At 40.4% G+C, this 18,780-nt stretch overlaps 1 protein-coding gene across 1 annotated transcript; it reads left to right on the forward strand.

Moving 5' to 3' along the window:
- The first annotated feature begins 1,396 nt into the window (after nucleotides 1-1,396).
- fam120b (family with sequence similarity 120 member B) lies at nucleotides 1,397-15,252 on the forward strand. Its single transcript, XM_088297035.1, has 15 exons — nucleotides 1,397-1,520; nucleotides 1,783-1,902; nucleotides 2,142-2,332; nucleotides 2,440-2,573; nucleotides 2,675-2,797; nucleotides 3,298-3,489; nucleotides 3,580-3,844; nucleotides 3,930-4,113; nucleotides 4,206-4,307; nucleotides 4,536-4,708; nucleotides 5,763-5,855; nucleotides 8,649-8,855; nucleotides 9,861-10,002; nucleotides 13,140-13,398; nucleotides 13,476-15,252. The coding sequence occupies exons 2-15, from the start codon at nucleotides 1,785-1,787 to the stop codon at nucleotides 13,504-13,506; spliced, it is 2,214 nt and encodes a 737-aa protein (XP_088153161.1). The 5' UTR covers nucleotides 1,397-1,520; nucleotides 1,783-1,784; the 3' UTR covers nucleotides 13,507-15,252.
- The last annotated feature ends 3,528 nt before the right edge of the window (nucleotides 15,253-18,780 follow it).

Below are 18,780 nucleotides of genomic sequence, written 5' to 3' on the forward strand. Positions count from 1 at the left end.
ACTTTAAGCACCGTACAGTAGTTATGAAATAAATAACAAAATATTATACTTGTATATAGAGTAAGTTGCATAAGTTCATTATGCAATAAAATATGTGTCACTGAGATAATATCACACGGGGAAAATGCTTAGGTTTCCTCAAGAACTGCTGATCATTTAAAATTGACCATAGACAAAGTATACAATCGTGATCAAACAGGTATGGCGAACTTTTAAAATGTATCAATACTATCCATTGTTTATTTATAGGTCGTCTTATTTATTTTTAGGGTTCAATAATTATTTTTCTTAATGCAGGTATTGACAAATTTGTGCAATTACCATGGTATTTGTTTGTTTAATCAAATATTTACTAGCTAGATATTTCAATTTGAGTCATCCAGAATAATAAAACAGCAAGTGTGTGACTGCTACTTCAATATACTTTTTAAGTATAAAATAATGAGCACATTTCCAGGCACAATTTTATCTCGGATAGCAAAGGAAATCAATGGTATTGAATATTACTAATGGTGGAAGTGGAACAAACATTTTAATCCAACTCTCATTTGGCAATCATCTCCAGATTCTAATTTTTCATTGAATATGATATCTAAAAGTTATAATGATTATAAATTTGCAAATTTAGAACTGGAGGATGAGTTGAAACCTCATCATTCCTGATCATCAGCATCTGTTCTGACCCCCTAGTGTCCCTCTTTTGTCTTGTATTGTTAAAAGTTCAAAAGTGTGACTAACTCTGTTGCCTCAGTCATGTTAATTTTCTTCTTTATTGTACAGTAATGATCCATCTTGGAGTTTGCAGAACTTGAGTTTTAACTAGAAAAAAATCCCCACATAAACAATAATTGACCCCAAAATGTTTTCACGATATGTCAGCATGGCTGTAACTTTTGCGAGCAGACATGGGGGGCAGATTTACGACCGAGCTTCTCCTTCCTATAAGATCAGTTGTGATCACTATGAGAGGTGGATTGCCCTCCTAGCCCACTGAGCATCTGGCTGGGGAACGACAGATGCTGACAGCTGGACTGACAGCCAGCATATGCCGCTTTCTTTATTTCTGCTAAGCTCAGACAATAGAACGGAGAGGGCGGGGGTGTATTGTATGGAAGGTAGACCTAATAGCTTGTGACTTCAGAAAAGAGCCTCTATTCTCCTGGAGAGCAATTAGTCTGTCTCTGATCCCAGCCTGTAGAGTTTATGGGTGGACTGAGGCCACAGACCACAATGGTCCATTCATATTTATGCAACATTGAGAAGTTTATACTTTTCAAATGTAATCTACTGCATCAGCGGCTATTTTCTTCAAGATTACATGTGTATGTTTAGATATGTATGGTGTTTTATCTGTTGATTGGTAGCGCAGATTCAGATCACCAGTCGAAACAGACTAGTTTGGCCGCATGCGCCGAGCACGTGCGTTTTGTTTTGCAGTGTCGTGACGTCACACATGCGACGCAGGAAGTGAGCCCACCAAACAATCCGGACGCTCTGCTGTATCATACGTAATATTTCAAGTAAGTAGTCTGCCAAGGGCGATTTTTAATAGTAACGGAAACAACAAAGAGTATGTCTTGAGTTAGTTTAGAACTTCAAAAACAGCGGTTGTACTGTAACTAATAAAACTTGCAGATGGACGCTAAGCTAATCGTTAGCACCCAGACGAATCCAAAATAAATAGCATCTCACCTCACTCTGACGTGACAACGTCAACCAATATCAAGTGGACCCCTTATTTGTGCCTCCAAATCTATATTTTTCTCTGCTCTCCTTCTGTAGAAATGGGAGTTAAGGGTCTCCAACATTTCATGGAGCGCTGTTGTCCAGAATCCTGCGTGACTGTCGACCTGAGAGAGATGGCCGGACAACATGTTGCCAAAACAACCGACAAGTCTTCCAGTTGAGTGCATCGATAAGGCTCGTGTATATTTGCAGAGTGTCCTTAAAGTCTGGACACATAGGCAAAAAAAAGTGGGGATGGGTGGTATATTGCTCTAATACACTACACTACAATACACAAACACACCTTTAAGTACTCATTCGGCTGGAGTCTGATGAAGTATGCCTGATATTGCCATAACAGTGCATGCCTTTCATATCCCGAACATTGTATTCATTCATATTTCCATTTCGTTCAGGTCCCACACTCGTTGTGGATGGCATGGCCTGCCTGCGTCATTGGTACTTGTGTAAAGATTGGGTGTGTGGGGGTCAGTGGAAGGAGTACATGAGCATCCTGAGGAGCTGGGTCGCGACGTTCACCTCTGCAGGAATTCATCTTGTCTTCTTCTTTGACGGCATGGTTGAAGAGAAGAAGAGACCCGAGTGGGTGCGGAACAAACGTTGGAAATAGAATATTGTGTAATGTGGTGTCTGCTGAAATGTGTTACCTGTTCAACTTTGGGTTTAAATCTAATGTCTGATTACTGCTTACAGGTGAAACGACGGCGAAGAGTGAATGGGGATATATCTAAAGTATTCCGTTACCTTAAGTTACATGGAGAGCAACCGGGCAAAGATCTCTTCAGTCTGCCCTCTGGCTTGGCAACATTCACACGCTTTGCCCTCAGGTTTGCAATGTGTGATAATAATATGATAATGGTGTGAATAATAAAAATGCTATGATTTTATTTTATTTATTTATTTATTTATTTATTTGGGGCGGGGTCAGGACATTGGGTCAGGATGTATTTTGCTCAGTGCAGGAGGCTGACTATGAAATTGCCTGTTACGCCCGTCGCCATGGCTGCATGGGCATTTTGGGGCAGGACTCAGACTTCATCATTTTTAACAGGTTGGTTAACTTGAGGCTGTTATTTTAGTGGCATTTTAATTATTATTATTAGGAAAAATTATACCTTGTTCTCCTTCAAAGAAAAATACAAAGATTAAAATGCTGTTTTTATTTTAAGCAAATACTTTTCTATTTGTCATGGCCGAGAAATATTTTTTCATCTTCATCCAAGAGACAAGAAGAAAGTGTTTCTTTGTGGTTCAGATAAAAGAAGCAGAAAAAAAATCGAAAAACATTTAGGGTAATGTGACAATATAAATGAATTAGAAAAAGGCCAGCCATCAAACCGCATCATTCCAAACACATAAATTCCTACGATCGATGATGAGAAAAACATGTTGCGACCTTGCGCAAATATGCCTTTCGTTTTTTGCATTTTAACAATGCATGGTCACAGATTAATCCCCTGTCTCACTGACATATCAAATTTATTGTTGCAAAATGAAGAAACTACAGATAAAAAGCCAGATTTAAATATATCATTGTTTTTCTTTTTCAAGCGTTCCTTACTTATCAGTGGCAAAACTTCACATAGACCGCCTCACCACTGTCCTATATGACCGAGCGATGCTATGCCGAGCCATTGGATTGAATGTTTCTCAGTTACCGCTACTGGCCTGTCTCCTCGGTAATGATGTGGTGCCGGAAGAGCGCATGCAGGCTGTCAGAAACACTGCTTTGGCAGCATACGGGTGAGTCTGTTTGTCTGTATTCAATCATCATCATTATTATAGTATTATTTTTAATAAAAGTCACAAAACATGTCGTAATTTTTTTCTCAGGAAGCCCCATCATGCAGCCTACTCTGGTGCTCCTCAGGGTCACATGGTGTTAGCTGTATCCCAGTTTATCAGCTCTTTGTGGGGCACGGGGAAGGAAGAGTCTGGGCTTATCCCTCAGACTCTGAAACTACCAGCTGAAGATAGAAAGCTCCTGGAAAATGGAATTTGCTCATATTTACTGGCTGGACCAGGCGTTCCTCAGCAGGACGACCCGCCTCCTATTGCTTCAACCTTTGAGAAATATGTCAGTCCAGAAATATTAAAGGTAGGTCCAGTACCGTGCCTAGATGTGTTTTTTTTTTTTTGCTGACTCTCAACCATGTTCTCTCTCTTTGGTTGTCTCTCTGTAGGCTTGTAGAGAAAAGCATGTATCGGCTGAGGGTTTCATGGTTTATAATGTCCTATGTGAAGGAGTGATTGAATGTAGTAATAGTCTGGAGGATGAGGAGGATCAAGAACTGTTGCCTCAGGCTGTTGTCTTTAAGTCCTCCAGACAACACATCTATGGTCTGCTCCTGCTCAACAGGCGTGATGGTAAAATAGCACACATAAGATTCATTTAGAGTAGCTTTGCACCAATGGACTCCCGTATGCAAAGTCGTTGTCTACATATTGTGTGCTTTCAGACGGCACTGCGGAACCTCCAGCCATCAGAGAGTGGATTGTCTATCCAGGCAACCCTTTGACGGAGCCAGACGTGGTCGTCCCCGTGCCTATCTGCATCCCATGTACGGTACAGTCTTCGTGAAAATGACTGAGAACTATGTAGTACTTGTGTCTGGCTAATACGGCACACGGTAACGGAAAATAGTTTCCTTAAAATTTAGGCTCAACGTGTGCATTGTTTAATTCGGTCTGGTACAGGCTGGAATGTTCATGCTTAACAAGCTGAATGCATGCAATGTTTTTGAATCCCCAAATAAATAGCTTAATATTTTGTCTATCGGGTTCCATAGGTGAGCAGCCCAGTTTGGACTTGCTGTGGTTCAGTTCTGACCCTGACGTTTCCGGCCTTCGTCTGATGAGCTTTTTTTCAATATTTGACTGCCAGGAGTTTGCGGAGTTGTATGGAGTTGTTGAAGACTTTCTTCTGGCTGCTCTTTGTCTGGTCACCTATATTGTCCTCCAGGTAATACCGTGTAGAATAGTTTATCTATTTTATAGTAGAAAATGCTTTCGATAAAAAAATAGGTTATTCTTAATATTTATTCAAAAAATTGCTTTCTCATCAAAAACATTTTGCAAAGGAGCATTACACCTAAAGATTCAAGCCGGGCTTTCAGTTTCGGATATGAACAACATGCTGCAGTCATTCCGCTCTTTTGTCAACATGTGATGTGTTGTTAAGCAGTTCTCGTAACTGAGTTTTTTTCCCCCACCACACTATCAAGATGACTTACATCATTAAATTAGGAGCTTTCCCCAAAAATGTGGCATTTATCATTTAGGAATTGCAACCGTTTGATGTCACCTCTCGTATCAGACTCAAATGTATTTGGTTTTAGGACATAACTCTACATAAACATATTTGTGCTATGGGGAAGGTGATGTCAACTGTCATGCCATGTGCAGATCGTGGTTCTGTGTCAATGTCAGTATTTGTTTGCACTAGCGCTGTGTGTTTAAATTATTCATCCTGATCATTGAACAATCAATAAACAGATGTTAGTATATTCCTTTTCCCCTCCCATGTTAGTTCTTCTTTTATTAGAAGTCACTGAGGCAGGCATTGAAAACGTTTCTGGCTTCCAGGTAGATTTATGGCACGGTTGTCAACTATTTGCGACTGTGACTGATGGCTGTTATTGGTCTAAAAAAAAGAAATAAAATAAAATAAACATCACAAGAGTAGGGCAGCTTTATTTGAGTGTCTGTTAGATGAGGAGACAAGCAAAGATGAGCGGATGGGCCAACAGCAGACAGTGGCTGTTGTTGTCTGACGACCGCTGCATTCACATTCGCTCAGCACTTGTCTGTTTGAATAGCTTTGGGGTTTGTTTGTTTTGAACACGACACACACACACACACAACACTGGCTGCTTTCTGTGTTGCATTCATGGATTGTTGCTTCCCCTGTTGAGGACAGACCCACTCAGAACACACACTGGGATGGGATTGAATTTGAAAGCTATTTATTATCCGGGAACCTTTATTTCTCCATCTTCCTCTCGCTCTCTTTGTAGGTACCATCTTTATGTTCCGAGGACGTGGACGCTTACCTGAGTCAGGCTGTATGTCTGAGGCTCAGATCCCTGCAAGAGCTCCAACAGATCAAGGTCAGCAAAGGACTCGCTTCTTGCCACTAACTCAATTTGTGATGCGTTTCCCAATGTGTGAGAACAATGGCCCGGTATGCTTTACAGTAAACACGCTTCAAGTCAGAGAAAACCTAAATATTCTCTTGAATGGGAATCGTATCGAGAAAACAAACGACACAATTAGAAGTGGGGTTGTTATGCAAATGCTGTTGTTTTTTGTTTTCTTTTTTTTCTGTCTGTTTATCGTCTCTGTTTTTGTCTGTCTAGACTATTACAGACACCTCTTACTTTGATGAAGTGCAGTTCTCATTCTCTCTGAACTATATTTTAAGTGATAGTTCTCTGACAATGTCATTCTCAATCAAATCTAAGTATTATCTTTGCAAAGACAGAATCTTCAATCGGCTCTTGTAATAAACAACAAATTGTTCCGCTGTACCTAATATAGTGACCAGTGTGTGTAGGTGACAAGTTTGACCTGGCACAAATTTGACGTTTCTGTCGTAGGGATAGTAGCAATCCTACCTGTTGTCTTTCTTGAAGAGCTCATTTGTGACATTTAAACTCATTCAATCGAATTATGATGTAAAGTCTGCGGTTTGTTCCTCATCCGTTGTATGAATTACAATTACTTACAGTTGTTTCAAAAGTCAGCATTCTTGCCAAAGAGGCAGCTTAAAGTGTCTTTCCAGCTGTTCCTTAAACCAGTCACTGCCTTGTTGTTGACCCTTTTATTTTCCCCGCTTAATTACCGTACTTATTTTGTGTTTTGCCTCTTCGTCTTTTGGCTACACAGTAATTAGGGCAGTGTCTTGTATTTAATAGGTGATCTCTGTGAGCGGTTCGAGGCTCTTGGAGGGTGTAGGCCTGAAAATGATCAGTATAGATTTACCTGCACAAGCACACACAGACAAAAAGAAGAATAGACTTGTATTGTCTCGCCATTGTGACCGGTTTGTGTGGATGCACACATGCGTGTGTGTGTGTCCATCATTATGTCTGTCTTTCTCTGTTGCACATTCTACTTGGAAATATATATTTAGAGACGTCACTATCATGTTGTGGATTTTCACATTAATGTAAAATTAGACCAGCCATTTGTGTTTGCTTTTAAGGGAAAGAGGTTGCGGGTAGGTTTTGGGATGCCTTGGTTTTCTAACAGCATTCCTCCCCATGGAGTTGCATGCCTCTGTGTGTGTGTGTGTGTGGGTGTGTGTGTGTGTGTGTGTGTTTTTGTCTGTGTGACTGTGAGAGAGATGGAGAGAGCGCTCTGGCGACAGTCACCCGTCTGTCCTGGCTGACGCTCACCACATGGAGCTATTTACATCAAACACACACACACACGCACCCCCACAAACACGCCACGCACACACACTCCTCAATGAACAGCTCACACACACGCACGCACCGTTTTCTGTCCTTTGTCCTGCTTCGTGTTCTCATATTCTCATTCTTTTTTACTCTTTCAGTCTTCTTTTCCTTCTTTGTGTCAGTTTGTTTGTGCGCTTCAGGCTTGTTCTGCGTTTGTCCAGTGCTTCATTGTTTTTATTGTGTGAAGCTGTGTTTGACTGGAAGCAGGTGACAGGCAGGGCTGCGTGAGTGCGTGAGTGCGCGCGTGTGCATAATCACAGTTATCAGTGCTATCTGCTCAGGGACAGGTGAGAGCATAAAATGTGCACACAGTGGACATCTGCCTGCTGTCATTGACTGCTTTTTGCTTCAATGGGTATTTACAACGGAACGCAACAGCGCATAGGAACATTAGAAATTGTAGCAGGTCACATATGATATCTTTGATAGTGTAACGTGGGTGTTTTGCAGCTTAAGATATTTTTCAATTAAAAGTATAGGCATTGTGTTCTCTGTAGTGACACTAAGGCACGTCTTCATAATGTGCTTCTGCAGATTCTGTTGATTCACTGAGATTGATGGAAGTTATATCAATGTAAATAGCAGAAGATTTTGGCGCATGTTTGGCTAAAAAATATTTAAATAGCATCACAGGTCCACAATTGAGAAAAAATGTGTATGGGACAATGCAGTTATTTAACACTACTACTATCATAAATATTTTTGAAGAGGATAAGGACGATGGTGTTTTTTTCCTACTTTGCTTAATTGTGTGTTTTTAAGTGCTAAAGAAAAACAATGATTGACTTGACATTTGTATACATGTAATTCACCCAAGTGTTAGATACTTGTTAAACCTAAATCTGATCTTGAACCCTGAGGTCCACCATCAGTGTTTTTTTGGGCCTCTTTGAACAGTCAAATCTCTTAACCTTAATTCCATCTTTTTCTATAAACCTTTGTCAAAAAAATTACCGGGTCAAAGTGAGATGAATACGGTTCTTCCTTTCCAACATTGGAAAAGACAGCATTGTTTAAAAAGAATTCTCCACTTTTCCGAACTGATGTTTTAGAACTTTGACAGTGTTCTGTTGCTTTCAATATTGCCGTCCAGAATTCTGCTTTCCTGTCATAATTCCTAGTTTTTTTATTTTATTTTATTTTATTTTATTATTTTTTTTTAGAATTTAAACAACCTTTTCTACAAGTACTTCCGGGGTCATCTCGCTTAGTTCGGAAAACAAAGCAAAATCCCTAAACGGAACCCAAAATCCCAAGAGGCCCATTGTCCTAGACTGAGCTATGTGCTGAAAGAATGAAAAGTGACATGGAGCAAACTCACGCTGCTTCTTGTCCAAGTGCTGCGACAGATGATCAAACAAAGCATCAGGCATCCAACTAAAGATGTGATGTGTGTGACCAAGCAAATATAATTCCAAACATTTTTTTTTTTTGCCTCAGCTGCCATTCCTCTGCAGCCGAGCAGTCCAACTGGGCTCTCTCTACGTCCGAGGGCTGAGCTACATGCTGGGAGCCAACTGTGCCAGCGGCTGCCCACTACCCAACTCGGCCCTCATGCCGTGGCAAAGCTTCGATGGACAGCTCTTCCACTCAAAGTACCTGCTGGCACATCGCGGAGCTGAGCCAGTAGTGCTGCTGGACAACCATGTGAGTGCAAACCAATTCACTCATTGGCTCTTTGATTTGGTACACCTGTAGTCTAAAGACATCCACATCTTAAAATTGTACCTTTGCGAAATTTGTCAAGTTTTGATTGACACTGTCAATTGTTATTGATTCAATTCCCCTGCAACCATGAACAGGACTCGCAGTAAAGAAAATAAGTGAGTGCAAGTGCCACTGGGCATTCTGCTGCCATAGTGGTTAGCATGTTTGCATCCCAGTCGAGACATCCTGAGTTTGACTGTTCCACCCATGCTCGTGTGGGTTTTCTCTGTGCACTCTGGCTTCTGCTAACATGACAAAAACAACAGTTGGGTTCATTCACGACTCCAAATTGGACTTAAGCGTGAATGCGAGGCTGTACGGTGTTGTTTTTCTGCACAGTTATGTGCCTTTCGATGGACCGTCAACCCGTTTATTGTACTGTGTCGCTTGCCCGAAAGTCAGCTGGGAATGGTCCCAGCTCACTTGCGACCCACGAGGGCAAGCGCAAATTATGAAATATGGTTGAGCAAAAATTGAACGCAGAGCTAATGTATGATTGAACTTTTAAGTGCAAATGTCCAATAAATGGCCACTTTTATTTTGTGTTAGAAATAAGCGTAATGTCTGAGCAGGTCATTCTTTATACAGTGGACTCTTAACTATTTATTTATTTGTTATTTTTATATTGCATGACCAATATGGTTTTGCTGATAAAAAAAAAATTCAAATTATGAATCCAGACGTAAAGACAACAATTGCTGAATTCAAATTACATGCACTACTTACATTGTCGTGAACAGCTCTCACCTCTTCAAACTCAACAACAAAAATATGTTATAATTTTTTTTTTAGCATACATCTTAAAATTGATTGATCATTAGATTGCTTTGGTGTGTTCATTGATTTGTCCGATGCATGTGTTCGTCTCAGTTTTAAGGAAAACTACGTCACAATTCAGGCCCAATTAACAGCTACAGTTTTTGTTATTGTCTGCTCCCGTTCCAGCCATCCAGTCTTGCCTTGTTTCTCCGTCTGAGAGAGAAACTTGTAGAAGTTTGCGAGAAGAGAAACAGAGTCTTGCCGTCTCAATCCAAAGTTAGCGTGCTCGGACAAAGTCACAGTCCCCGATACAGAGACGGACACACAGGTGACTAAGTGACATATTTTTTCTTCTGTCTTGTATTATTCACCAATTTTCTCTGTCTGAAACACATTTGCTCTGTGTTAGATTCAGTTTGATTACAATGCATTTTAGCTGAGCATTTTTTTTGTGGCTCAAATGCTGGGTAAACTTGCCAAAAAGAGTCTCATAATAACTGCAAGTTTAATTCCATATTTTTATTTTAAAAAAAGGCCTCATGTTTGACAATAGTTTGAACAATGCACACTGGAGCTGAAAATACTCATTTTAGTCTGACAATTGATCAGCGGTTGTAGTTCTCTGGTAGCCCTCAGTGAACCACATTACCCAGAGGGCTGTGCTGTAACCAGCTCCATGTGTGCTGTGGTCTTTCACACACACACGCACACACACGGCTGCGAGCCCATGTGCACGCCTGAATCCAACACTTGCTTTGTCGGTGCACTAGTAATAGCATGTTTCTGTTTATAGGCTGGCAGCACTCTATTTTAAGACACACAACAACAATGATTACAGGCTTCTGTCTCCGTCTCAAAGCCCCCCATCAGTCCCCACTCGGCCATCAGCTCCCCTTTACCTCACTTGTTCCCATACGTTAATCCTTTTATCTTCTCTGTCCTTTCTTTACCTCGCCATTTCCACACCTCACCATCTTTTACCTTCTGTCCGTGTAATTACAAACGGGTTTATAAACCACAGGGAAGAAACAAGTAAGTTTGAACCCCAAATCCACACAAACTGCAATTTTGGTGGCTTGTTTATTCCCTTCCATTGTTCGTGACACCGTATATGTACAGCGCTCAACATAGAGGATTAGGAAGTCATCAATCAATTTCTCGGTGAGCACCAGAACATTCTTTTGAATTTGAATAATGATTAGCCTCACCTTTAGTTACATTTTCATGAATTTCGTTGTTTTTGTTTAGTCTAAAATCTAATGATGCTAGACTCTAGCCTCAGTGGCTTATACTCAAATATAATTTTGTAAAAGTCAAATATTTTAATATATAAATAATAAATAAATATTTCTTTATTTACTATTTGCATATATGTTGAAAAATATTGCACTGCAGATATAGTTGCCCAAGGAAACTCAATTAGAAAATTAATTCTGAGAGATGTGTTGGGGAATATGAAGTCATTTGTTGACCACTCTATGTATCTTTTCACTTTTTACTTGAATTCTGCCCAACCCCCCCCCGCTACCCCAAAAATGCATATTACTCCACCTACAGCTCAAGTGAAGCTCAAATAAAACTGTAAGTGGGAAAATAAATGGAAAACTTCCGCAATTCGAATAAAACTGTGACTCGTGTTGAGTACACTAAAACGATTTCTAGATAAAGTTTTCAATGCAAAAGCTCTGAAGTTTTGATTGTAATGTTCCTCGTTACTACAATGAAATCACTTTGCTCCTTGGTGCTTTTCAAATAACTTCAGTTTGTTGTCAAAATAAAAAAAACAAACAAACATATTATTATGAATCGACTTGAACTCTCCGCCACTTGGTGGTCAGTCATCGGGCACGAGTCAGCAGCAGCCTCCTGAAATATGAACCCGTCGTTTTCATGCAACCCCTGTGACTTTTGGTGAATGTTTTCTTTTTAAAGCAGCGGCCTATGCCAAGTTGGTTTACCCCAAACTGTCTGCTCTTTACTCACTTCAAGCTCTGTGGGTCTCAGGAGAATGTTTCTGCTCGGAGGGCTGTGCCCTCGCTATTCCCATCATTACTTCAGATGTGTGTGCGCGCGCGCATTTGTCTGCGTCAGAGTTGTGCTGGCGCTTTGTGGTGTCGCTGCAGGCCTTGCTTGGCTCGTGTTTGTAATCAGGCCCGATTTAGTCTCCTCAGCAAATATTTCTCTTCATCCCAAATTACTCTTTGACCATGAATCTAAATGCTCTCCTCTGCCTTTTGTCCAAATGTGCTGATCCACATTAAACTCTTCAAAGTATGCCTCGACGGACCTTACATTGTGCAATGGGAAAAAGAAGAGCCTTTTACCATACTGTTCCCACAAAGTTGGAAGCGTAGAATTGTGAACATTAAAGGCCTTTTCACACTGCACTTGCCAGAGCGCAGCGCGCCGTTGTCGAAGGCAACCCATTCATTGCGTATGTGCTGCAACAAAGTGGCGACAGCACGCCGTGTCTCGATGTGTCACGGCGTGTCGACATGCAAGGTGAGTGATTAACCGTTGCGGTGCCGCCCCTCCAATTGAAAAATGTTCAATTAAGGAGTGGCGTCGCTGTGGCACATTCAATAAGTGATGGTTAGTGGAGTGATTTCACAGTGCAAAAGATTATGGAGGTGTTGTATAGTCATGGAGTAAAAGGAGGAAGTAATAAAAAAAAAATCCAGTGTCCTGAGCTTTGGGAGACAAGAACACTTACATAGTCTAGTTCATATCCTAACAAATGAGCAAAGCATCCAGGGCAGGGTTATAATTATTTGGGGATTTTTCATTATATAGTTTTATTTCATTTTGACTTTTTTTTTTTTTTTTAGTTTTTAGCGCCAATGTGTTAGTTTTTATTAATTTCTTTTTTTTTATTTTTTATTTTATTTTTTTCATAGTTCTAGTATTAGTTTTAGTTTTTCTAATAAATGGAGTATTTGTTGAGTGTAAATTAAAAATAAAAGGTCACTAAGTATTGTGTAATAAAGTAAACTGCAATTCTCAAACAACTGAACTTTCTTCTTTAATATTCCCTTTATTAGTCCCACAATGGGGAAATTCGAGATTCGAACCCAGGCCTCCTGGGGAGACTGGGTCCTGAACGCGGCGCCTTAGACCACTCGGCCATCCTGGCAGCCAATACTGAAATAAATGAATTTTAAATCAACTCTGAAAGCTCATCTATGATACTAATTGACAGAGATGAAAACGTAGGACATTTTCTCTCTACTTAGTATATTTTTAGTTAGTTTTATAAAAATAAGATTTATTTAAAAAATAAATAAATATCATCTTCCAGCATTAGTCAAAAGCTCACATTTTTGCTCACGATTTTTGTTCTTTCAGCACCTCACTTCTGAATGACCTCAATGCAGATCTTTGTTTTTGTTGCGTTGTTAAAGATTATGTTCACATTGAACAATTAAAAGGATGCTTTCTATGTTGTTTCTCTACGTGTATCTTCAGCTGGCGGTGACAACTGGCGGGAGAGGGGCGAGACATCATTCAGAGGATGGAGGCGGGAGAGTGGGCAGCGAACCGGTGGAAACAGCAAACTACAAGAGAGACCTGCACACAGAGGAAGAGGAGGAGGCCAATATTCCCACCCTCGCTTTCATCCTCCCCCCTTGGATGGAGGTGCTGGGAACATGAGCTATCGGACAGAACAGACTCGGAGTCGGAGTCGGTGGCGTCCCAGCAGAGGGCGATACCAGCTGGCACCCAGGTAACATTGTCAAAGGTGTTTCACGGGAGAATCATTACATTCTTTTATGGTCGCTCATTTGGTGTTCTTCCTCTCAGATGGTGTCAGCCTCCCCCTTCTGGAACATAACTCCACACTGACAGAGAGGAGAAGGGGATTTGAGTGCAGGACTTACGAGGGTAGGAAAGAGGTGATGAAAGGCATCACAGAATCAAGTTTCTCTGAGTAAACTGATTAGCCTTCAAGAATGCTTGTGAAAAGGTTGCAGTAGGTGAAAATAGGCAAATTAAGCAGAGATAATTGAGAGATTAAAGATGTTGAAATTGTCTTTTATTGATTTATTTTTATTTTCTTTTGATGGAAGAAGAAACGCATCAAGTGGCATCACCCTGCACTGTTCAAACTTGTCAGAAAACAAAATAGACAGTCTCAATAAACAAACAGCCAATATTTCTTTTTTCAAATTTAGAATTAAAATTGTATAACATGCACTGAAAAGAGTATGAGTGCTGACTCATCAAACTGTATTTTAGCCTTTTGTTAAACCACATATACAATATACGATCCATTATAAAGTCCACCACTATGATCTACTAATTAACATGCGGCCTACTCCAATACTCAGACACGCACATTTAAATTCATACGATGTAAAATTTGGAAAAAATATTTCATATGAGCACTGAAGAAAACAAAGAAAACAGCACTTGTATAGTCCAGCGATATTGCGCAATTCAACAACTTCTATATTGTTCTTTTGGTCACATTGGTAATGTGCTGGACTTTAAAAAAAAATGGTCTAATTTGGAACCTAAAGTGTTTCTTCTTAACATACTCAAGTACTTCGATACTCAAAATAAAAATCGTTGCCTCAAAACTGCTCTGACGAGTACAATTGATCCAATAAGTGACTCGTAACGGAATGTAGTGTGTTGCTCCCCAACTCTGCTCATGAGAGAGGCAGAGGAAAAATCTTTGGGTGGGGTAGCCTAGACGTCTACAAAACTAGAGTCTGTGTTTGGATACTAATATGAAGAGGCAGGATGTATTCTGTGGTGAAGCAAATGAGAGATGGCCCATTCAAGAAGAAGGGGGGGGAAGACAACAGAGGAACTGAAATTTAGGGCTGTCGTAGCGAGGTCAAGTATTAGGTATGGGGAGATGGTGGAATGGAGGAACTACTAAGAATAGACGGAGCAACAAAAAAACAGGAAGAGAAGGAAGAAAATAGGCGACATTGGGAGAGAGGAGAAAACTGACAGGTTTTGAGTTGATTGTCGCGTTGTTTCAACCACAGGAAACCCTCTTGGCTTCCTCTTTCTATATGTGTGGCGTGGGTGTGGTTCCTCCAGTAGCACGGACACAAACACGCAGTCAAGCCCATTTGAGTCCTCCAGTCTGGGATTTCTTAATTCTCCTCTCTCCCTTGCTCCAGTGACCATTCAATTAGTTGTCTGCTATATTCTCCGTATTGTCGAAACCATTCTAAAGCTTTCGGAGCCAAGAGAACCTCTTCTTGAATTAAAAGTGCATTGAGAATACTATGGCCATAAATATTAATGCTGTTAAGCGATTACATTTATTGAACTAATTAATCGCAAAAATTCCGTTATCAATCGCGATTGAGCGCATTTTTTCTACTATTTTTTGTGAAGCTTTTAACAGGTATTTACTTGAATAATAGCTTGTAATTAATGTAAAATCAACAAATATAAAATGTTGGATTGCAAAGCCCAGCGATAACTTAAGCAGGGTGTTTTGTTCTGAGATGATGTGCTAAAGATGTACACCTAATATGGTACCGTGTTTAAATTTGGCTTTGCGAGACATGCAAATTATTTTTTTAATGAAATAAAACTGAGTTAAAATATTTAATCGCGTGAATTTAAAAAAAAAAAAATCCTGAGTTAATGCTTTAATTTTGAAATCCCTAATATATGGATGTCAAGTTATGATGAATTGTTGAAGTGTGTTGAATAACAAAATCCTCTTCTCTTACCTGTGCCCATTCTACCTTCCATCATCCCTCCCTCGCTCTCTCCTCCCTGGGTCTTTGAATGAATGCACTTTGACTAGTGGAACATATGCTGCTGGTTGTTCAATACCCTCCCTCTGAGCAGTAGCACATCCGTGCATGTGTGTGCGTGTGTGCGTGTGTGTGTTCATTGAAACGTGCCTCCTGTTGCACATCGGCCATCTGTTCCATGAATGGACTGATGGAGTACTCCTGTAACCATGGCGATCGGCCATTCAGTCAAATGGCACCATCAAGCCTGTTTTGTGTGTTTGTGTGTATTTATGTTTATGTTCAGGAATGGAATCGACTGTGCCGAGTGGAGGAATTCCCACGTGTTGATGAAAGCAAGCTGACGACGTGTGTAGGAACTCTACTCCATTGCTTACCACAAACCAGTAAATAGCGGCGACAAACATTCATTTTACCATCATAGAAACATACTCGTGTTACTTTTTTTTTTAGGGAGGAAGGGAGGCACACTAAAAAAAAAAAGAGGCTGTGCACAAGAGATGCCTTGGCAATCTGACACATTTTGAGCTCTTTTGTACATCAGAGTGGTCAAGTCACTCCTCCCCCAAAACACTGATGATGTCATTAAAGCAAAAAGGATCTTCAACAGTAGTTTGAGGGAGGGTGTGCATGCACACTAATACAACCATCGTAGCTGGATTTTCTTTGTTGTTGTCGTTTGAAATTGACTCCCCCTAACACGTTTGATTTTTCAGTAGAGTGATGCAGGTTAACTGACCTTTTGTTAAATGAGTTTGAACCTTTACTGGTAAAATGTGGTTAAATTGAGTTTGTTAAATGGTCATATAATGTAATCAAAAATATTTCAATGATACCTTAATTGAGATGTGAATTATTTCGCAAGAAAGGAACACACACAAAGAGCATCAGTGCAACAGTGAAATGAATATTGAGTTTCAACTGTCTCAAATCACTGGCCCATTCATCTGCACCCTCAGACCATTCAGCAGCCCCACCCTTGCACACACAGACACACACACGCACACAATCCTCGCTTACACTTTACACACACACACACACCCTGCTCCACCCAGTGGTCCGGGGTCTGCTGGCCATATGTCAGCCCATCTCTTGTGAGACACCTCTCCTGAGACCCTGAGCCCTCTTTTGTGTGCGTGCATGTGTGCGTGCATGCATGCACTAATGTGTTTGCCATCTTTGCTCACGATCCATCTCAAAACCGCTGTCATCTATCAAGTGTTTGAGTGCAACTGACCGCACCACATCTGCATAGAGTCAATAGTTGTCTAATTGCCAAATACCATAAATGCTATTGAGCAGTCTTCACATTTGAGCATCTTCTAGGGTCTTGTGTCTGGTACCGTGTCAGTAAAATACAGTAGCATGTCAGATTTTGAACAGAATCTGTTCCAGGATGATGGTTGACCGCTAATAAATTCACATGGACACATTTTTACCCGTAAAAAAATTCATGGAAATATGGTTAATCAGTTCCCCCCAAAAAATAAATCAAATTTATAACTTCATGAAACAGTTCCTAACTGTATAGGCAATGTTTAAAGTAATATTTAACTTTCTATCCTCATGAGAAGAAGCGGTTGGGAGAATGGATGGATGGAGAAATATCATAAATAAAATATGTAGGAACTCACCTTCAGTTTCTCCACATTAGAGCATTTTTTTTTTTGCTCAGCGCAGTATCAGCCCATTGGAAATCGCGGCAAACAACGAAAAACACCCCCACCATGAATGCATCTATCACAATGAGGATCGCATTAAAAAAAAAAAAAAGAGAGAATTTGCTGTATTCCCTTTTTGCCTTGCGGCAGTTGTCCACTGTCAGAAGGCATTTTATTCAAAAGGAGAAGGAAACAGGACTACTGCAGCAAAGAGGAGACTATTGCAGCATCCACAGCGGAGGTGGTGAGCGAAAAACTTTTCTCACAATATGTTGAATCCAATTTTTTTAATTGTTATATCGCGCTATATTGTAGTGAGCTGCCAGGATAGAGTTGTGCCAACTGCTTTCTTACATTGCATCAAAGGTCATCATCAAACTTTTCATCCCCCCCCAGCGCATGTGGCTATTGGCTCAACTCAAAAAGCTCAAGAAAGTGCAAATCTGAAGCCTTGTGTGATGATGGCTGACATCTTTGCTGGTGACATCAGCAACTTTTAACTTATTCATCCATGGGTTTTCTAGAGCGTTTGTCTTCATTGGGAGTCATGTTTGAGCTGACGTCTTCTCACTGCAGACATTGGACAAGAGTCAATGTTACACCCTGGACGGGTCATTAGCCAATGGGCTAGCTAGCTCTGGACAAGTTCAAGTCTTCAATCAACCTGACCTGCATGTTTTTGGAATGTGGGAGGAACCCAGAGATTGTCCACGCAAGCATAAAGCGAACATGCAAAGTCCTGATATTTGAACCCCACATATGAACCACTAATCCACATGTAAGTGCTAATTCATTTTTCTATTAAATTAAGTGTCACTCCCAGAAAACTTTCCCGTGTGTCTTTGTGAGGATTAGAGAATTCAATATGGGACTGATTGGATCATCCCCAGTGCTTGGCAGACAGCGGCCCATTCCATATTGTGGTGTTTTGTTTTCAAGTCCTGTTCTGATCTCGGTTTCAGGGTCAACCAAGCTAAATTCTTTCCCATTTTGTCAGCCTTTCTCACCACTGTCTCCACTATCTGGCAACGCAGACAGACAGATCTCACGCAGATTTGTCCCAAAAGTGCACTTGTGTTGTTATTTTATTGACATCTGAATTGTCGTTGAAAATTGAGTGACTTGAAAGCTTTTTATGCCTGCAGCCACACACATAAACTTCTGCTTGCCTCATCATGAAGCTTTCAGGACAATTTATGGACCTGCTTTGTAGTTTGATTTAGTTGAGCGCATTGGAAAGTATGCGAGCGCTATTAAAAAATAAATAAAAATAATAATCATCATAGTCAGACCGACTGAAAAGAACTAACAAATTCTTCATGACTACAAAAGTTTAAAAACGCCATATAAACAAAAAATATCGCACCACCTGGCTTTTACACCTCCAGGAAGTTACAAAATGCCGTTTTTTCACACCTTTGCTGAGTTTGACAAGATTTATACATCTGTGAGGCCACTCGTGTTGGACCGGACCTTATAGCCCACAATTTCTATAACTTAGTTAATTTCAAAATTTTCTTCACAGCCAATATCATTAATTAAAGCACTCATGTCTTTGGGGATCTTACTTTTTACGCCGGAAACTGAAAATGGCTTTTCACAAACTCTCCCCACAAATTTTCCAGAATATTCTAAATAGGAGAGGATTTAGAAATGACTTTTATCCTCATTCCTTCCACACCTTTGATTTCACTTAAGCAGTTCCTCCACCTTTGT

The sequence above is a fragment of the Idiotropiscis lumnitzeri genome, chromosome 5, assembly GCF_059441095.1.
Source record: "Idiotropiscis lumnitzeri isolate Australia: NSW breed Sydney's pygmy pipehorse chromosome 5, RoL_Ilum_1.0, whole genome shotgun sequence".
In the NCBI taxonomy this organism is placed as follows: Eukaryota; Metazoa; Chordata; class Actinopteri; order Syngnathiformes; family Syngnathidae; genus Idiotropiscis; species Idiotropiscis lumnitzeri.

Excerpts from the sequence above, each read along its gene's own strand:
- fam120b (XM_088297035.1), top strand. The coding sequence starts at position 1,785 with ATGGGAGTTAAGGGTCTCCAACATTTCATGGAGCGCTGTTGTCCAGAA. Across the intron at positions 4,308-4,535 it reads CGTGCCTATCTGCATCCCAT|GTGAGCAGCCCAGTTTGGAC; the intron begins GTACGGTACAGT and ends CGGGTTCCATAG. Across the intron at positions 13,399-13,475 it reads CGATACCAGCTGGCACCCAG|ATGGTGTCAGCCTCCCCCTT; the intron begins GTAACATTGTCA and ends TCTTCCTCTCAG.